The sequence below is a fragment of the Perognathus longimembris genome, chromosome 1, assembly GCF_023159225.1.
Source record: "Perognathus longimembris pacificus isolate PPM17 chromosome 1, ASM2315922v1, whole genome shotgun sequence".
Lineage (NCBI taxonomy): Eukaryota > Metazoa > Chordata > Mammalia > Rodentia > Heteromyidae > Perognathus > Perognathus longimembris.
Genome location: NC_063161.1, coordinates 134,996,433 through 135,017,617, shown reverse-complemented (window position 1 = coordinate 135,017,617; position 21,185 = coordinate 134,996,433). Strand labels below are relative to the sequence as shown.

The following is a 21,185-nucleotide window of genomic DNA, read 5'->3' as shown; positions in this document are numbered from 1 at the left end:
GAGTGATCAAATCTTTGGAGGTTTTTTCCTTTTCCTTATTTTATTTGGTACAGAAATGTCATAAAATTTTATAAACAAGCATACTTAATGGTGTGAGCATAAATGTATATTTCAGCATATATTTCTACTTATCCACTTGTAGCTAAAGGACAGAACAACTTCTTTTCTTTTCCATAAAAGTTATGGAGAGTGTAGCCAGGTGCTGATGGCTTGTGTTTGGAATTTTAGCCTACTCAGGAGGCTGAGATCTGGAGAATCAAGGGTTGAAGCCAGCCTAGGAAGAAAACTGATTCTCCATCTCCATTTAACCAGCAAAATGACAGACTGGAGGTGTAGCTTACATGGTAGACTACAAGCCAAGAATGCAAGCATAGTGAGAAAGCATAAGGCCCTGAGTTTCATACCTGCAAAAATATAATATAAAACACTCAAACCCTAATGCATGAACTTGGCATCACTAGCCATTAGTGATATATCAGGGCACTGGACAAGAGAGCAGTAGAACATAGAAAAGTTCATGGCTTAGTTTGGTGCTATCAGGTACATAACGAATTAACTTTTTGGTATGATGAGTTTGAATCTATTTGGGATAGTCAGAAAGTTGTATTGGTGGAAGATAGAGATTTGGAATAATTGATTGAATATGTGTAGGTAGTTGTGAGAACATTGTTTTTTACTGTATTCTTTTTTTTTTTTTTTTTGGCCAGTCCTGGGCCTTGGACTCAGGGCCTGAGCACTCTCCCTGGCTTGCTTTTTTGCTCAAGGCTAGCACTCTGCCACTTGAGCCTCAGTGCCACTTCTGGCCGTTTTCTATATATGTGGTGCTGGGGAATTGAACCCAGGGCTTTATGTATACGAGGCAAGCACTCTTGCCACTAGGCCATATCCCCAGCCCCTGTTTTTTACTGTAATCTAAGTACTTTTTAAAAATAACCTCATCAATTCTAATACTACTCCTATGACATAGGAACTGTTAGTGCCATTTTATAGAAGGAAATAGAAGCTTTTTTATTTGACATGTTAAATAAGCGGACCAGTATTATTGTAGAGTTTCTCATAGCTGATACTTAAGTCCGCTTGATTATAAAGTCCATGCTTAAAGCACTAAGTTCTTGGGTTAGCAAAAAATGTTTTTACTCAAGACATTGGAGCTTTAAGCAAATATCCTAGCAAATGAAATAATACAAGTTTGAAGCCATACTGTATGAGAGCAACATACCAAACACATCAGTGTCTTACATATATAGTATATATAGCATTGTTAACATTAATTAGGATTAAACAGCTCACGAAGAGTTAAAATATTAAATGTACATGTGTACACACTAGTTGTATATATTGGAATAAAAGCTTCAGTTAAAATGTATTTCCCTTCTCATTTTAAACCACATATTACTTGTTTTCCTTGGTCTTTTTAAGAAACCGCAGTAGAGTCTTATCCCGTTGGCTGGCTGGTTTACCATTGCAACTCTCTAATCTTGGCTCCCGAAACCCTGAGCTTTCAACACAGTTGATTGATATCATTCATACTGCTGCAGCCCGAGCAAATAAAGAATTATTGAAAAGTTTACAAGCTACTGCTCTCCAAATCTATGGTAAGGTTTTGTTAGATGCATAAGTAATTATTGGTCTGTTCAAAAATTATAAAGACCTTGAGGGGAATTCTTTACATTTGCCTTTTCTTTAGTTCAAATTATTTATTCCATGTCTAAATTGTTCAAACAAAACATCACACAGTAAATTCACTACTAAAAATTACAGAGGGTTAATGGTTGTAGATGCTTTTTGCAGTTTGAAATTAACTTTGAAACCACTTGGTATACATTCTTTTTTTTTTTTGGCCAGTCCTGTGGCTTGGACTCAGGGCCTGAGCACTCTCCCTGGCTTCTTTTTGCTCAAGGCTAGCACTCTGCCACTTGAGCCACAACGCCACATCTGGCCATTTTCTGTATATGTGGTGCTGGGGAATTGAACCCAGGGCCTCATGTATACGAGGCAGGCACTCTTGCCACTAGGCCATATTCCCAGCCCCTTGTTATACATTCAAAACTAACAAGGTACTTAAATTTCTTTGAAGCTTTGATGGAAAGATATTGTTACTTATTTAATTATAATATCTTGTACATGACTATTTCCTTATTCATCTCTGGAACTGATATTCCATTTAATATTTTAGGAAAGATATAAATAAAAGCTTATACATGTATGTGTCATTTATATTGAGATAAAACTTATATACTATAAAATCCATTATTTTACAATCTTAGTTGAGTGCTTTTAAATTAATTTCTAAGGTTATACAGCTGTTACCCTTGTGTAAATTATTGAACATTTTCACTGTTCCTAAAAGAATCACTATTCTCATTAGCCATTCCTTAGTATGTCTTTAGTCCCTGGAAATTGCTAATTTACTTTCTCTCCATGTGTATTTGCCTATTCTGAGTACCTCTTATAAATGGAATGAGGTTGGTGTCTAGCCTTTTTCCTTTAGCATCTATTTTCAAGGTTGTTCCATGTTGTAGTGTAGGTGTCAGTACCTATTCCTTCTTATTGCTGAGTGTTCTCTGGCATTGATAGGCCACCTGTATTTATCCATTCACCAGTGGACATGGGGCTGGCTTCCTACTTTTGTAGAATATATTTTTTTTGTGCCAGTGTGTGGCTTGAAGAACATGGGCTAGGCACTGTCCCTGAACTTTTGTGTTCAAGGCTAGAACTCTGCTCCTTGAGCCACACATCACTTCCAGCTTTTTGTGGTTAATTGGAGGTAAGAGTCTCACAGTTTCCTGTCTGGGCTGGCTTTGAACCATGATCCTCAGGTCTCACCTTCCTAAGTAGCTGTGATTACAGGTGTGAGCAACCGGCATTTAGCTATATTTTTAAATCTTTAAAAATATTGCACGTGTGTGTGTGACACACACAAACACACATGCATAGGTGTGTATTGAGATAATATACCCAGAATGAGTAAGCAGGTGGTTTATATCACATTTAGTTAATTCTGTAATTGTGACTGCTTAGCAGAATTGTTTGTTTTTCAGTTATGCTTTGTGCCCATTCCTTTTTCATGCTTACCAAAGCTCTGATTTCCCTTAAGACCCTTAAGTATTGTGAAATTATTGCAGTGTTAAGTTATTAAATAAACTATAACATTCAGTATTTTACTTGAGTAAATATCAAAACAAGCCATACATGTGTACTTTAAGATTAGACACTTTTGTATGTGATTGATACCATTGAAATTCTATAAAATTTGTCAGTATGTAATTCAGTGAAAGTCATTATCTGCTTTATTACTTTAACCTCTGGTTTGTATAACTTTTACAGTTGAATTTCATGTGTTTACTCACCCCACTAGATCCCCAAGAAGGCACAATGGTGGTTCTCCCTACAGAGTCTCAGCAACGTTTGGTTCAGCTTGTGTATTTTCTACCCAGTCTGCATGCTGATTTGCTTTCTCAGTTAAGCCGTTGCTGTATTATGGGAAGACTCAGTGCAAGTTTGGCTGTCACGCTTATTGGGATACTACATATGAGGTATCATGCTCAAGTGAGCTGTATTTTAAGTGCACACAAAATCTTTTACCCCCTCTTCTTACTGGAACTTGAAATACAGTTGAAAGATGTTACCATCTTCATTTACTACTTTTTTGGGGGGCCAATTGTGGAGCTTGAACTCAAGCCAGGGTGCTGTTGGTGAGCTTTTTCGCTCAAGGCTAGTGCTCTACCATTTTGAGCTACAGTGCTACTTCCAGTTTTCTGGTGGTTCATTGGAGATAAGACTCTGACGGACTTTCCTGTCCTGGCTGCTTCAAACTGTAATCCTCATTTCAGCCTCTTGGGTGGCTAGGATTACAGGTGTGAGTCATTGGCACCTGGCTTTCATTTACTTCCAGTGCAGTGATCACAATCAGTTAATGTCTTTTACTGGCTGGAGGAAATAGACTTATTCAGATTGCTAGTTTACTAGTAATCTGATTTCAGATTTACTAGTTTAGTAAAATACTTTATTAGTTTGTATATATTAATATGCATAATAAATATGTTCATACTTATTAGAATGGGATAAAGATTGAAATTGATTCACAAAAAGCTTGTAGGTGCGTGTACTGTTTAAAATCCCATAAACCCTTTGTGTATAATGTATTTAACAAATTTTGCCATTGGCCAGTGTGAATAATGCTCTTTTTTTTTTTTTTTTTTGGCCAGTCCTGGGCCTTGGACTCAGGGCCTGAGCACTGTCCCTGGCTTCTTCCCGCTCAAGGCTAGCACTCTGCCACTTGAGCCACAGCGCCACTTCTGGCCGTTTTCTGTATATGTGGTGCTGGGGAATCGAACCTAGGGCCTCGCGTATCCGAGGCAGGCACTCTTGCCACTAGGCTATATCCCCAGCCCGTGAATAATGCTCTTATAAACATTGGTGTACAAATAGCTTTTTTGAGACCCTGCTTTCAAAGCATTTGGCTATATATCCAGTTGTACTATTGTTAGATTATATGGTAATAACTTTGTGTGTGTGTGATGGCTTTAGGGCTTGAACTCAAGTCCTGCTGGGTGTTGTCTGTGAGCATTTTTGCTCAAGGTTAGCTTTGTACCACTTTGAGCTTTAGCTTCACTTCTGGGTTTTAGGTCATTAATTAGAGATAAGAGTGTCATGGACTTTCCTGTCCGGGCTGAATGTGAACCATGATTCTTGGATCTTAGCCTCCCTGAGTAGTTAGTATTACAGGTATGAACTTCCAGTGCCTACTATCCCAGCTTTTTGCTGGTTAATTGGAGATGGTGTTTGTGGATTTTTCTGCCTAGGCAGGCATTGTACTGAGATCCTCTGATTTGGATTAGCTATGATTACAGGTGTGAACCATTGTTACTGGGTTTGTATTTTGTTTTTGAGATAGGGTCTCCCTAACTTTGCCTAGGCTAACCTCAAACTTGGATCTTCTTGTCACTGTCAAGTAGCTGAGATAACAAGGGTGTCCTACAAAGCTCAGTGTGTTTTCTTAATTCTTTATGCCTCTGATTTGTTTCCTGTTGCATTGGCAAATATAAACTATAAACGAGGAAAGGAAATCTATAATGTTGAATAGAATGTTTGAGGAAAAACAAATGGGTTGAACTAAAAAAAAATTGACTTCTGTGAGGTGCCAGTAGCTTGTGCCTGTGATCCTAGTTTCAGGAGGCTGGGATCTGAAGGTCATGGTTCCAGCCCCAACAGGAAAGTCTGAGACTTTTCTCCAATCAATTACCAACCCACCAAACAAAAACCCCAAAAGTGGTACTGTGGCTCAAGTGATAGAGCACTAGTCTTGAGCCAAAGAAGCTCAGGGATAACCTAGGCCCTTAGTTCAAGCCCTAGTACCACCTTTCTCATACCTCTTAATTGGCGGGGGGTGGGGGGTGGGGGGGTAGAGGGTGGGGGGTGGAGGGGGGTGGGGGGTCGGGGGGTGAGGTTGGGTTTAGGCAGGGTGAAATATCCAGCCTGGTCTGCCAAAAACATTCTCAGAAGTTTTGTAGCTTGGACAATAATATGTAGTTATAACTCGTATTGATTGCTATATGTCTGATGCTCTTATATTTATTACTCCTTGTAGCCTCTGGGTGGCACAATTGCTTGCTGTATGTACTGTGTTTAACAGGATTTTTTAATTCCTCAAATAATTCTACAAATTCTACAAATAATAAATACAATTACAGTGATAAAACATTAAGTGCAAAAATTTATGAAGGAGAACGGGAAAAATCCTAACTTGACTTGATGTTTACTCTTATGTCTAATAAATTCGGTAATTTCATCTTTTTTTTTTTTTGCCAGTCCTGGGCCTTGGACTCAGGGCCTGAACACTGTCCCTGGCTTCTTTCTGCTTAAGGCTAGCACTCTGCCACTTGAACCACAAGTGCCACTTCTGTCTGTTTTCTACATATGTGGTGCTGGGGAATTGAACCCAGGACTTCATGAATACAAAGCAAGCACTCTTGCCACTAGGCCATACTCCCAGCCCCCTGTAATTTCATCTTGTTGAAGTTAATCATTATTTGCATTTTTGCTTGATCCATGTTGGCATGTGCTGTCTTTCTAGTTTTGTGGTGAGGAATATTTTTCAAGGAGTTACCAGAAACTAATCTCATAGCATAGCCAGGTAATTCTTATTTAGTGAGAAGCTGTTGTTATTTAGCTGTTATACCCTAAACACGTATTAATTTTGCTTTTAAAATAAAACTGCACATAAATTGATACATTAGAAATTCTAACTTTTATATTATCATATTTAAGCTTTTATATATGAAGTTAAAGCGATATACACTACAGTGTTTTAAGCTATTGAATCTGACTTGTTTTCAGTAAAGGAAAAGGGTGAGACTCAGGTATAACTCAGTGGTAGAACACACAGAAGTCCTGGCTTCAATTTCCAGCAAATCTCCCCTTCTGATAATAGTTCTCCCCCATTGTTTACTGTAGATCATCATTTTCTGGATGGAAGCATTCACTTACAGACTGGTTGTTAAATGATTTGGACTACCTCAGCTTCTTGTTTTCTACACTGTCAGGTAACCTCATTTACTTGTTAGGTTAAAAAGAAAAGAACCTAGTATGGTCTAGTCTAATCTGCCTAATTTGTACCTCAGTTTTGGGGATAACATTCTACCTTAGAATTACTTTTATTATGTAATATTTATACCCTGAATTGTCTGGTTACTGAGGCAGTGTGATACATGATTTATCTTTACATCTCATTAAAAAGTACCAGAGACTTGAGGATTACTATGACTATATTTTAATTTCCTTTATCATTGTTTATTTTGAACTGTACCTATTTATCTCCTTTTGTAATAGCAGAGAAAATTCCATTGCTGTGATTTAAAAAAGTTGATCTTCAGAATATGCATTTTAAACGATTTAAATGTTCAACTTGATATATTAATAACATTGGTTTTTGATTTGCTCTCTGCATTCCAGTTGTTTGTAGAGTTGTGAAATTAGATAAGTTACCTTATTAAGTTAGATAAATTGCTAATTAGACAAGTAGTATGATTGTATTATTGTATTATTTCAACATTTTTATATTTGGATAGTGGTGATGAGAGTTTGAAATACAAGTTTTGAAATTAGAGTTTTAGTGTATGTAGTGTCAGAATTAAAAACAAGCTTTATATGATGTTCACTCTAGAAAGGTAAATATTTCAAAAATTAAATTTCTACCTGTTTGATAGTGTTGGATGCACATATTTCATTTAGAAGGGATTTATATTTTAATAATAACTAACCCAACAAAAAGGTTTTAGTGGTTTAAGAAAGCCCATTAGAGGGGCTGGGGATATAGCCTAGCGGCAAGAGTGCCTGCCTCGGATACACGAGGCCCTAGGTTCGATTCCCCAGCACCCACATATACAGAAAACGGCCAGAAGCGGCGCTGTGGCTCAAGTGGCAGAGTGCTAGCCTTGAGCGGGAAGAAGCCAGGGACAGTGCTCAGGCCCTGAGTCCAAGGCCCAGGACTGGCAAAAAAAAAAAAAAAAAAAAAAAGAAAGCCCATTAGAGGTCAATAATGTTATGTGGCTGTTGAACTAGATAATGTCTCTTTAGGCTGTAGTGTAGTGATTTGGGCATCAAAGCACACAGGTAAGCCAGGCACAGTGGCCTTATGCCTGTAATCCTAGCTACTCTGGAAGCTGAGATCTGAGGATTGCAGTTCAAAGTTAGCCCAGCAAGAAAGTCCTTGAGATCCTAATCTCTAATTAACCATCAGAAAACTGGAAGTGGCACTGTGGCTCAAGTGGTAGAGCGCTATCTTTTGAGTTGAAGAGCTCAGGGACAGTGCCCAGGCCCAGAGTTCAAGCCCTATGACCGACCAAAAAAAAAGCAGACAGCTAGGTTGGTCCATATCAGTAGTCCATGAAAATTCTGACGTGTCTGTACATGTTAGGCTACACGTAATAGAAATCAAAACTTTGATAAGATGTTGATAGTACTACAAATGTATTGTCCAAGATCAATGCCTAGGTTCAATCCTTTGCAGTCCCCACTCCCCCCTCCCCCAAAAAACTCCCAAACAACTCCAGTAATGAAGGGAAAATTCAACATTTCAAAGGATTATGTGTAAGATCATGCAGTGCTTGATGTATAGGGGAAGGTGTTTATTACTGCTTTTACATGTTCATTTGTCTTTTAACACTAATTTGTTTCATAACTTATAGTGAAAATGGTAAAGCTTCAGTGGAAAGGAATACTTCTGTTTCAACTACGGCCATTTGCTAGAATTTCATTTCCTATGACATTCTGTGAGCTGTAGAAACTTAGAAAACAAAAACAGGGTAGTTTAAATAAGGGGTTTATGTGAAGGTTCATGTCATCTCTTTAAAAATTACAAAGAATGCTATTGGTCTGAGATACACATTTTTTTTTTTTTTTGTCACCTGCATTAGGATTTTCCAAAGAGGAGCTGACGTGGCTTCAGAGCCTCCGAGGAGTTCCTCATGTCATCCAGACCCAGCTTTCTCCTGTACTTCTCTACCTTACAGACTTGGATCAGTTTCTACACCATTGGGAGATAGCAGAGGTACTCTGTTCATGAACCACCAATAACTACTATGCACTAGAAATGCCTTTTATGAACTGTTTGGAGAGGAGAGTAGTGTAGGAAATGATTATTTTTGAAAGTGCTTATCATCATCTTGGATAGGAGATGTGTACTTTAATAAAAGAGGAGAGCTTTATGTTATAGTACTTCACTAAACTAAAAGAAATCAGCAATTTCAGTGATAAGGAAGAACTAATTTAGCTGAAGAATAGATCCTTGTATTTAGAAGAGGTTTATGGAAGAATTTTATAGTCATCTAAGAAATAAGACTTACTAGGGGTTGCTATTTTTGAAGGTGACTTTTTTGTGTGCTGGTCTTGGGCCTTAACCTCAGGGCCTGGGAACTGTCCCTGAGTTTTTTTTTTTTTACTTAAGGCTGACATTTATCACTTGAGCCACAGTTCGACATTGAGCTTTTTTGTGGTGAACTAGAGATAATAGTCTCTTAGACTTTACTGCCTGGGCATTGAACTGCTATCCTCAGACCTCAGCCTCTTAGAAATCTGGAACTTTGAAAGCCCCAATATAACTCAGAAAGTTTTGGATTTGGAAGCATTTAAGATTATTGGTGGCCTATAGGTAAAGTCTATGCAAATAGTCCAAAATTTGAAAGACTGAAATCTGAAAAACTTCTGGTACCCAAAAGTTTCAGTACTCACCCTGTATAAGTATTTGTCTGTAATGTGGCTTGCCAATTTGTTCATACAATTCAGGTCTTTGGAAATTCAGTCTCCAACTTGGAAAAGTACTTGAAGGGTAATATGAGAGGAGTTTTTTGTTTGTTTTTGCCAGTCCTGGGACTTGAACTCAGGGTCTGAGCACTGTTCCTGGCTTCCTTTTGCTCAAGGCTAGCACTCTACTACTTGAGCTACAGCGCCACTTCTGACCTTTTCTGTTTATGTAGTGCTGAGGAATCAAACCCAGGGCTTCATGCACACAAGGCAAGCAAGCACTGTACCGCTAAGCCATGTTCCCAGCCCAGAGGAGTTTTTTGTCTTTTGGTTTGGTCATAGGGCTTGAAATCAGGGCCTGGGAGCTGTCCCTTAATTTTTCTCTAACACTTGAACCACAGCCCCACTTCTGGTTTTCAGGTGGTCAATTGGAGATAAGAGTCTTATGGCCCTACCTGCTGGTGCTGGCTTTGAACTGCAATTGTCAGATCTCAGCCTAGGATTACAGGCATGAGCCACCAGCACCCACATGAGAGGAGTTTCTTATTCCCGTGTACCTGATACCTAATCTAGCTCAATATTTAACTGTTTACTTATACTATTTGGAGAATTTCCCCTGTGTATGAGGTCTTTGTTTTTTGATAGATGCATCTTCAAAGTAAAGGTTTTTTTTTTTCCCCTCCATTACTACATAGAGTAAGTAGGTTAAAATCTATTGAATTTGTTTTCTTACCTAAAATGTCATGATTTGGTTATTGGTTTTCTCTTTTTCTGACAGGCAGTTTGTCACAGCTTACTGGTTATCACTTCTCGACGTCAGAGCTTTGATGTCCTGCAAAATGCCATCAGTAAGCATTTGGTAAATATGCTTAATTTTTTTTCCTTCTTAAAAGGTAAAACACAAATTCTTTGGTTAAGTTTTTCGTAGCCACTGAGAGTATCTTAAGTTCTAAGCTTAACAGTAACTCAGCCTAGTACTGCATGATGTGGTGGAGAGAACTGAAAAATCTTCGGTCATTTTCTGGATTTGCACTCAGGGTGCATTGTCCCTAAGCTGTGTGTTTTGCTGAAGGCCAGCACTCTACCACCTTGAGCCACTTCCTGCTTTTTTGTGGTTAATTGGAGATAAGAGTCTCACAGACTTGCTTGTCTGGGCTTGCTTTAATCCAGGATTCTCAGATCTCAACCTCTTTGAGTACCTAGGATTACAAGTGCGAACCACTGGAACCTGTCAAGAGCCCTGTTTTTTTCTCTTGAGTTGGAAGAAAGTACTTAGAATTTCTAGTCCTCTTCTCTCCTTGCTATCCAACTTCCACTTCTTAACCCTGCATCATGAAAAATGCCCACTTTAAAAAATCTGGCCATTCCAAATGTTTACTGGTCTTGAACATGCCAGCCAGTCTTGACCACTTCAGAAAGTCTGATGGAGGAGGTGGAGACTTCAGGATTTGCTGTCTTTTTGTAATTAATAGTTTCCAGGATATTCAGATTGTTTATATACAGTTTTAAGTTAGACTTGACCTTAGTGACAGCACATGCAGTTCAGTCTAGATGAATGAGCATACCATAGTGGCCGTTATCTGGCCTTCCACTGTTTTTTGGCAGTGAGCAGTGTAGTGTTAAATATAATATCTCCTAGCAACTGGGATAGAGGAGGTATTTTCCTTATTTGTATCTGAATGACTAATGGAAGGTCAAAGGACAGCTAAATGAACTCTGTTTAATATGGTACCTGGTATTTAAAAACTTTAAAGTGTGATTGTTTGTATCAAGAATTTCTTCAGGCGCATAAGGTAATCCTTAAATCATGTTATTTCTGATCAGTCATAGAAATTATAACACCTGGAATGTTTTAAATGTGGTAATGAAGGTACTGGATTGAATTCAGAGTATTTCTTAGGCTGGAGCTATAGCTCAGTGTCAGAGAGCACTTGCCTAGCATATGTGAGCCTAAGTTCAGTCCCCAGTGTAAAAGATAGAAAATCCATTTCTTGAATTGGCACATTTTGAAGTAATGTATTTTGGGAATTAAATTTTCATAGGAAAATAGGACTTAAAACTGTGGTAAGTGGCATGTATTGTGTATGCTGGTTTTAAGTAGAATGGCTAATGTAGTTAAATCAAGTTGGGATCATTTGGAGGAAAGGTACTTATGAAGAAGTAATGAATCTCATTTTTCTTTCTGCGCAGGTTGGGTTGACTGTAGTACCTGACAGCACAGTTGGCTGTGTGTTGGGTGTTCTCTGTAAGCTCCTGGATCATACATGTGTAGTTAATGAATCTCTGCTGCCATTTCTGGCTTCTTGTTGCTACAGTCTTCTTTATTTCCTGCTTACTCTAGAGAAGGGGGAAGCAGAACACCTAAAAAAGAGGTAATAGTTTATTGTTTAACCTTATTATTTTCTTTCTGTTTTTTATAATAATAAGTAGCAAATAATAGATAAATGAGAATAGAACAGAACTGGATTCCAAAGTATTGTGAATTCTCTTTCAGAGTTTGTGCAAACCCTGTTCTAGCTTTTTCCTTGTTACTTTATGAATTTAATTACATTGAGAATTCTTAGTTTTCCTTTAAACTACAGACTTGAAAAGTTAGATGGCATTATAATGTTTCTTGAGAACTTTCTCAGTTTTGCCCTTAAGAGGTATAAGCCTTATACATGGCTTTGGGTTTCATGAGAGCTAGTAAGAAAATGGTGTTACCATGTTTATGTCCTTTTTTGTTTTTGAGATTAGGTTTTGCTATGCACAGGCCTCAATATAGGATTAAGAACATGTACCACAGTGCTCAGGCCTTTTTGTTCTTTACCTTTTTTTTTTGGCCAGTCCTGGGGCTTAGACTCAGGGCCTGAGCACTGTCCCTGGCTTCTTTTTGCTCAAGGCTAGCAGTTGGCCACTTGAGCCACAGCACCACCACTTATGGCCTTTTTTATATATGTGGTGCTGAGGAATTGAACCCAGGGCTTCAGGTATACGAGGCAAGCACTCTTGCCACTAGGCCATATTCCCAGCCCTGTTCTTTACCTTTTAAATTACATGAAGATGTATCATACATACTAATTGTATATAATAGCTTAAAAGACTTAATTATTAGTCTTAATTATAAGGAACACCAGTTCCTATGTTACAGATAGACTACCATCAGTATATATATTCTTCATGCACTTTTCAGTTAGATTTCTTATTTACCCATCACTTTTCTCCCTTTTGTGATAACTTTCTTGCCTTTAAAAAAATGGGTTTCAGCCAGGCACTACTGTCTCATGTCTGTAATTCTAGCTACTCAGAACACTGCAATCTGAGGCTCTCCATTCAGAGCCAGCCTAGGTAGGAAAGTCTATAAGCCTCTATCTCCAAATTTGTGGACTTTGTAAGAATTAGTTTGTATGTGTTTTTGTGATTTGATTTTCAATATCTGTGTGATTGATTCATGACTCATTTAGTTGTAAATACACTAAATTGGCTACATTATGAATCTAGATTTGATAGTATTTTTCTTAAGCATCAGCAAGCAGTCTGATATAGGTCAGGAATAGCTTTATAAACTGTAAGAAACTTTAGAGTTCTAAAGATTTTATAATATCTCCACTTATGACTAGTGTATATTACTATCTGTCTCTGTGCTGCATAGCAACATATTGGTCAATGAAGAATGCGTGTATAATAGTGGTCCCATAAGAAAATAATGGAGATGAAAAATTCCTAATATCTAGTAATATTTGGCCATTTTGTAACACCACAGTTGAACACATTACTCAAGGTGGTGATGATGCTGGTGTAGGCATATTGAATAAGATTAGGGTCTTGCTGTGTAGCTCAGTATAGCAAAGAAACCTTAAGATCCTCCTGCCTCAGCCTCCCATAGTACATAATACTTGATCCTGATAATACATGATTATTTTGGGTTTATGTATTTATTGTACCATAACTTTATAATCATTAGTGTTTTATTTCTGCTTACAAAAAATTTAAATGAACAGCCTCCTATCTCTGTGTCTTATTGTGTCCCTTGATTCCACCAAGAGGCAGTGCCCAGTGGTTCCATACCCTAGGTTTATGTAAGTGCACTGGATGTTTGGACAGCCACAAAATTGCCTAATGACAAATTTCTCAAATGTATTAAGTGCTACATCCACTGCACACTGGACCGTTATAGAAATAACTTGTAAAATCCCAAGAAATACGTATTAGAAATCCAACAGGAACCAAAATAGCTTATCCTTTTCCTTTTCACCAAGATTATATAGTAGTATATACCTTTGCCTCGTTTTAAATTAGGTGTGCAGCCTGCCTTTCTCTTTTCTTCCTGTGTAGCTATTCTGAGTCTGCCTCTGCATCAGTCAACAGAATAAAGATTCATTTATTGACCTCATGTTGTTGCTGTGTGTGGAGTCGGCTACTCAGTCTAGAGTCTAGACTTGGGTAATCGGGTTCTTTTAGAAAGATTGGTGCATGCTGTACTCTCATAGTACAAAAACTGCAAAGACTAAGATCCTTAGCAGTTTCCAGACTCTCCTCCACCCAGGTGGATATTGCTTCATTTGATCAGCACTCTTCTAGAATGAGGTTGTTAGGCAAGTTCATCTTTCTCTACTGTAAACATTGTTTACCCCTCTGTGAAGACTCCCAAGAGAATGTCTACTTAATGTTGAGATGTACTGTTTCTGGCTTTGTTAAGACCAAGTGTTGTATAAGTAGTTTCTTATTAGCTACTTCCTGAAATCCATTTTGGTCCTTGGTGAGTTTTTCTTTTTACAGATTTACTCTAAGCCCTTGAAGGGGTTCAGAAATCCAGTTTATGAGCTTAAGTTTTTATGAGTTTTTTTTAACCAGTTGGATTTTTGTATTCTTTTGGTACCTTGTATGTTGTACAACACTGTGATCCTGTCCAGTATTGGATAACAGGGGTGTGCATGTGTAGATCATTGTATTTTCTAGCTACTTCTCTGTTACCTGTGATCACTAAGACTTTAAGAATGTTTTGCAACCCTCTGGAAAGTGCTAATTGTCAGGCTTCCTGGAACCCATAAGATGGGGTGGGGGGGAGCTGCTTTTGCTTCATTGGCTTTCCTTTAGTTCTGATGAAGCCCATTCTTAATATGTTCTATGATATTTTATCAGGACACACATTTTAAAATGTGTAGAAATGTGTAAAATGTAGAAAGGACCTTACCCAGTATGTGTCACTTCACTAACATTTGGTCTCCATTATTATAGGGACAAACTGTGGGGAGTCTGTGTCTCCACCCTGGCGCTCTTTCCTGGAGTGCTCAAGTTGATGCTGCAGAGCCTGCGGGTGAACAGAGTTGGGCCCGAGGAGCTGCAGGTTGTGGGCCAGATGCTTCGTCTGCTGCTTCAGCATGCACCCCTCAGGACTCAAATGTTAAACAACGCCGTGCTGGTGCAGCAGATCATTAAGAATATCACGGTAAAAAGCAGGGGCTAAGTGCTTTATACTGAGGAGCAGGTTCATGGGAAGGCTAAGGAGGGTGCTCTTGAGAGGATGGGGTTTCTGTGAATGGACTGGCTTCTGAAATTCAGCCGAGCCTGTTGAGTTTTCAGTGCTTCCCCTGCTGTTCAGCACCTGACTGTGACCATGTTTTTAAAAACCCTTAAAATTCTCAAAATAACATAAAGGTGGCACCAGGCACTTGTAAAAGGTATATGTAGCAGAATTATTCCTATCTGGACTGTAGTCAGATTCTGTTGATTAACTGTGTAGTTTGGCAGTCCTCCCTCTCCCCTTATGTATCCAAGCTTGTTTTCCTCTCTATAAAAGTGGAAATAGTGTCATTTTTGCATGCCTTTGGGGCTTAGTAACCATTAAATGAAATCATAGCATATCTAGCATGTATTAAGTGCTACTTAAATGCTAGCTATCATTAAGGAAAAAAAATTAACAGGATCAACTTCCAGATAATTCCTAATTGCTTGAGTGGATAGTAAGAGACATCAGAAGTTTGAGCTTCAGCTTTGCCTACTGGGTGGCTCTCTGCGTTGACTAGGAGTGCTTTAGACTATCTGGGGTGTTAGCTTTGGTGCTCTAGGATTTTGGGGTGGCTTTGATTTGGGAGGTGAATGTTTTAGATGTTGGGGAACTCATTCTTTGAGATAGGTACTTTGCAGCAATAAAGAGTCTTTACATACATATAACATAGGTGCTATTTTGCATTTTTGGTGTAGTCTTTGTAAAAGTAATGGACAGTGGCAGTGGAACAATTCAAAAATAGTAAAATAGAAGAAAAGCACAACCTTGGATTATTATTCCCAGATTGGAGAATTTGCCTGGATATATAAGAGATTAACAGAATTGTCAGTGATCCTTATAGAATTATTATCAGTTGAAGTTTGTGTGAAGGTCATGGATCACTAAAATGCCAAGGAGAGGGGACCAGAGATGTAGGAATGTAGGAAATTTCAGTTAGCTCCCCACATATGTAGGAAGGAAAAGCTTGACCAGGGAACAAGCCACACTTACATAACAGGGAAATTTCATTGCCTGTGGGAATTCCCAATTAATAGCTCTCTTGTTCTGAGCAGTCTTACTTGTGTGAGCAGTGGTTTATATGTTGGGATATTGTTGCTTGGGCTTTGAAAAATGTGTAGATGTGAAAACTGTCACATGACATAGTGCTTTTGGTGCAATTTTTAAATGGCTGGTCTTTCTCCACAGACCTTGAAGAGTGGCAGCATTCAGGAGCAGTGGCTCACAGACCTGCATTACTGCTTCAGCGTGTACATCACCGGGCATCCCCAGGGCCCCAGTGCATTGAGTGCGGTGTATTGACAAGGCGCCAAGCTACCCTATTGGAAATTGTTCATAATCTACCTTATTTTGAAGAGAGACTGATATAATAGATGTTTGTCATTAAAGCTAAACTTACAAAAAGTTCTTCGTGGTCCTTCCTTTGCTTGGAAATGGGGAAACACTTGGGAGTACCTGAACTAATACAAATACGTGGTTACAGGTATCAGTGCATTTCACATTTCATAGGAGTGATGTATTTACAAAGTATTGTACCTTCTTGTTTACTAGCAAATAGCCGAATCTTTGTGATTTCATGTAGCTAAGCCTTGCAGTGTTTTCATAATTTTGAATATATTAAACTAAAAGTGAAGGCAGTTAAAGTTTGCAGACATTTTATTGCTTCCTGTCTCTTGGTGTTAGCCACAGGGATGGCACGTGGAAGTAAAAATATGATCTTGATACTGCTGTTTGTGCTTTCTGTCTATTCCCATAGCACCACCGTTAGTATAAGTGTGAAAAATCACTAGGTTTTATTTTAACCAGGCTTTCTTTAGTGCTAAAATGTGTGTAGTGTTCCCTGCCAGTCATAATGGCATTTTGCGACCTCTCATCTTTGCAAGTGGTCAGGAAACACGAGGATGTTGAGCCTGAGCCTTGCTTTGTGAGTACAAACCCTACCTTACTGACTTTGATATGACATGGCTGTCCTTAGCAGGGAGAATGCCATTCAGAGAGGACATGGTTGTGACTAACCCAGGAACTGGAAAATGTAAGGAATCACAGGAATGTGCTTATGCTCTTCTGGGCAGTTTCTAAATGGAAACACTGGTCAGGATTCTTACCAAGTAGCCATGCGGATATAGCACCTGTCACTATGTTGGTTGATTTCAGGGATGAATGAGATGAAGGTAGCTGCTCCACTCATTTAGATTTATCACTTAAGCTAGTAAACCAAGTCTCTGCCAGCTTACTGTCAGAAAGCCCAGCCTGTGTTTGTGGTTTTATTTTACCGTTTATGATCACTTCCCATTTCCAGGCATAGTGACTGAGGTGGAAAAACACCCAGCTGCACAGTCTCCAGTCCTTTCAGCGCAGCTGAGATGATATGCAAAACAGTACCTGGTAAGAGCACAGAGGAGATGGGCCCACATCTTCCAGTTGTTAGCACATTTTCAGGGCAATAAGGCTTTAGGTTTGGATACTAAGGCTTTCCCAAGATAGAAAAGACTTCGTAGGAAATGAGGCTTTTGTACTGATGCTTCCAGTCTTCCTCCACAGGCAGTCAAAGCTTTGGTTTGTTTTTTGATCGAGTAGCCGATTGCAGGTTATAAGAAAAGTTCTTTGATTTTCTACTGCTCTCAAGATGAATACACTGCAAGTTGCTCACTGTTGAAAACAATATCAGATGGATACTCAGGTTATGTTGAAAGGAACAGTCCTAGGTAGTGAGTAAAAGATTTAGGTTTGGGCTCTGGAACCAAGGCAAGTGAGGAGACAGTTTAGAGGCTAGGTGACTTAATAGCCTTAGGTTTTTCCTCATTTCATTCTGCCTGAAATAACTAATGAGATATCTTTCTCTGCATGTCTCTCATATAAATCTTATTTTTTTGGTTCAGTTGTGGGGCTCGAACTCTGCTCAAGGCTAGACTCTACCATTTGAGCCACAGTGCTATTTCTCATATAAAAGTTTCAATTCCCTTTGTGCTACATTTTTTTGCCATATTTTCCCAGCAAATAGATGTGTTTCAAGTCTTCATACCCGAAGGATGACAGACTGATAGGTATCCCAAACTTAAAGTGGATTTGTGAGGCGTTTTAATGACTGAAAAAAACGTTTTGGATATCAGGGTCAGAAAACAGTGCCAAAGAGGACATTGAGGTCTCACAGGAGACCCCGCTGAAGTCACACTGTTAAAATTGGCTCCTAACTTTCTGTGGAAAAGTAAGTCAGCTGTGTACACCTCTGTACTCAAGGTATCATTACCAACAGTCCCTTGAACCGTGACTATCCATTCACTGGGACAGAATTTAAAAGGAACTGCTTTCGTTTCTAAAGAGATAGGCGTGTGTGTGTGCTGGGTTGTGTCACACTGCTGACTTTTTCTTTGGGGTAGGTATAGAAGACAGCAAAGATTGTTGATCTCCTAAAAGCACTCTGGCAGCAGCCCAAGGAGGCTGCATTTTGAAGGGGGTAGAGGCACTCTGAAGCTTTAGGAAGGTATCTATATATATCGGAGAGTGGAAGCAGTAACACTCATTCATGGATATTTGAATGTCTATAATGTGCCAACCATTTTCTAAAACTAGAACATAGACAAGTCAAATTCCCTAACCCTACTGAATTTTGAAGGCAAAAGAACATTTTTTTAAAAATTCATGGCAACCAAAGTTAGTGCTCTCTGTGGTTCTATTTATTATCTGATTGTATTATGTGGGACTAAGACAAGCTCATTTCATGGTAATTCCTTCATTTAGAGGCATGTCTTGTGTATTAGACATAGAGACTTCAGCCTGCTAAAGAGGCCCTGTCTGGCCAGCTTAATTAACGGCTTGGATTTAGGTTTATTTTATTTTTGATTTTAAGCCAGTCAGAAATGAGTGTAGGAAAAATGTGATTAATGCTCATGTGAAGTCTTAAGAAACCATGATTTCTTTGAATTCATTTACTTTGTCCTCTCCCTAAGAACCTTTTGAGTTGCTAAACATCCTGACTTTTAAGGATTCTGAATTTTTCTCTTCAGAGTGAAAAATGATCAGATTATTTTATACTAGTACTTAAATAACACTTCTCTAGTAGTTATATCTGACAATTCAGTTTTTGAAATATTCTTCAATTCAGTCAAGTATAAACTAGGTATTTTTACATTGAATTGTGGAAAAAAAAAGTTTGTAACTACCTCATCACCACTCGCTGATCAGCCTGCCTGTGTTACATGAGCTATCCAACTCTAATTAAACATTTGGCAGTAACTCCTCTGCCTCCCCCCACCCCAAGGTTTTCCCCCTATCTAAAACTGAATGTTAAAGTTCACGCTGACAGTCATTGTTCACCTTGCCAGCTGCTCTCCATTCCTGCAGGTTGAGTGGATCAAGGAGGGTGGGGGAGTGTGTTGCTATAGCCACCTGCGAGCTACACTGGACCTGGCATTAGCTGCTGACAGCACTGAACTTATCATCTACTTTTAATGCTGGCATGAAGGAAGGGGCCCTGAGTAAAACTCACATGTCTTGTAGCTGAAGAGGGACGTGCCTGAGCCGCTCCTTGTGTGAATGAAAATGTGTACTGTTTGCCTGAGCAGGACATGCTATCAGTGTTTTGTTTATGGTGATCTTTCATGTTTAGTAAGCAATCACGAAAATGAGACAAGGATTCCTAACACATTCCTTGGAAAAAAGCCTTTTCATTTCCTTTAAGCAGGAAGGTATGTAAAAGTGATCAATATCATTTTTTTGTTTCTCCTAGAGGTAATGTTAACAATAGCTTTTAGATATAATAAGTTACTGCTTTTATGGATGTAAGTGTTGACTGCAGGGCTAGGAATATGGCTTAAGTGGTAGAGTGCTTGCCTAGCATGCATAAAGCCCTGGGTTTGATTCCTCGGCACCCCATAAACAGAAAAAGCTGGAAGTGGATCTGTGGCTCAAGTGGTAGAGTGTTAGCCTTGAGCAAAAAGAAGCCAGGGACAGTGCTCAGGTCCTGAGTTCAAGCCCCAGGACTGGCAAAAAGAAAAAAAAAAGTTAACTGCAGTTATAATCCTGTGAAAGGAAAATAAAAAACATGCATACTTGTGCCAGGCACCGGTGGCTCACTCCTGTAATCCTTGCTACTCAGGAGGCTGAGATTTGAAAATTGTGATTAGAGGCCAGTCAGGGAAGAAATGTCCATGAGACTTTTATCTCCAGTTAACCACAAAAAGTAAAAAGTTGAGCTTTGGCTCAAGTAGTAGAGTGCTATCCTTGAGTACAAAAGCTCAATGATTGGGCTGGGGATATGGCCTAGTGGCAAGAGTGCCTGCCTCATATACATGCTGATTCCCCAGCACCACATATACAGAAAACGGCCAGAAGTGGCGCTGTGGCTCAAGTGGCAGAGTGCTAGCCTTGAGCAAAAAAAGAAGCCAGGCTCAGTCCCTGAGTCCAAGGCCCAGGACTGACCAAAAAAAAAAAAGCTCAATGACTGTGCCCAAGTCCAGTTCAAGCCCCAGGACTGGCAACAAAAACAAAACATGCATACTTGAAACAAATGGCCATGGAAACCCTGACCACTCTGATCTATAAGCGACAGAGAAGGGAAACCCGGTGGTCTCTCCCCCATCTGCCATTGCTGGCGCAGCAATGGCTTTCTTACCTACCTGAATTCAGCTGCAGCACAGGAGGGGCTTTTGAAGGCCTCGTGGGATGGTGGATTTTCCCTTCTTGAGAACAACCTGAAACCAACCAACAGTAGTTATCTATGACCAGTGGCAGCGTTAGTCTGACCAGGTTCTGAATTCCCTATTGGGGTGGGCACTGGAGCTTGCAGGTAGGTGTTTGCTGAGATAAATTAAGCTGATGTGGAAGTATAAGTTTGAGAGTATCTCTTACCTCAAATGCTTAGGACCAGACATGGTTCAGTTTTTTAGATTTTGCAAAGGCTTTACTGTCTGGTCATTGCTAATCCAAAAAAGCTGAAATGTTCCAGTTTGAAACTGAGCCTTAACATGTTGACAGAGACTGTGAACCATATAGGTCCTAAGGCAGATCTTTCTAAAGGTGCTTCGGCTCAGCATTTTTCTGTTAGGGGACTAGCAAGGCTTTTTGCATTCGCACGCGCGCGCGCACGTGTGTGTGTGTGTGTGTGTGTGTGTGTGTGTGTGTGTGTGTGTGTATGTTTGGATGGGCTCTTTCCAGAGCTGGAAATATTTCAATTTACATCAATTCATCTGCTAAATAAATATTTACTGTAGCAACTGAGTTATGGACACTACCATAGGTAATTAACCCTATACTGTCTTAGCAAAGGAAAGGTCAAAGTGAGCCTCTGGCCATATAACATAAGACCTAGGACACACAAGCAGAGGCCTGTAGAGGTTTAAACTGTGAAACTCAGTTTTAGAGCTTAGCAAAGAACTTTGACTTTTCACTACAATGTTTTCTGGGCTGAAATGCTAGATTTCTCATGAAACCAAACCCAGACTTTAAAAGGAGGCACTAA

At 39.2% G+C, this 21,185-nt stretch overlaps 2 protein-coding genes across 4 annotated transcripts in view; one reads left to right on the top strand and one right to left on the bottom strand.

Moving 5' to 3' along the window:
* Positions 1-16,135, top strand: part of Tex10 (testis expressed 10) — a 37,902-nt gene extending 21,767 nt beyond the window's left edge. Inside the window, exons 8-15 of the mRNA XM_048338115.1 lie at positions 1,420-1,595; positions 3,359-3,536; positions 6,457-6,545; positions 8,418-8,551; positions 10,022-10,102; positions 11,434-11,615; positions 14,461-14,671; positions 15,917-16,135. Of these exons, the coding sequence (XP_048194072.1) occupies positions 1,420-1,595; positions 3,359-3,536; positions 6,457-6,545; positions 8,418-8,551; positions 10,022-10,102; positions 11,434-11,615; positions 14,461-14,671; positions 15,917-16,030 (1,165 nt within the window). The 3' untranslated portion in view covers positions 16,031-16,135. The remainder of the gene's footprint in view (positions 1-1,419; positions 1,596-3,358; positions 3,537-6,456; positions 6,546-8,417; positions 8,552-10,021; positions 10,103-11,433; positions 11,616-14,460; positions 14,672-15,916) is intronic.
* Positions 16,136-16,214: 79 nt separating this feature from the next.
* The window catches only part of Invs (inversin), a 103,161-nt gene continuing 98,190 nt past the window's right edge, over positions 16,215-21,185 (bottom strand). For all 3 annotated transcript variants that reach the window (XM_048338083.1, XM_048338102.1, XM_048338093.1), the window contains 2 exons: positions 20,344-20,418; positions 16,215-17,377 (listed from right to left, as the gene is read on the bottom strand). In XM_048338083.1, coding sequence (XP_048194040.1) covers positions 17,274-17,377; positions 20,344-20,418 — 179 coding nt within the window. In that variant the 3' untranslated portion in view covers positions 16,215-17,273. The remainder of the gene's footprint in view (positions 17,378-20,343; positions 20,419-21,185) is intronic.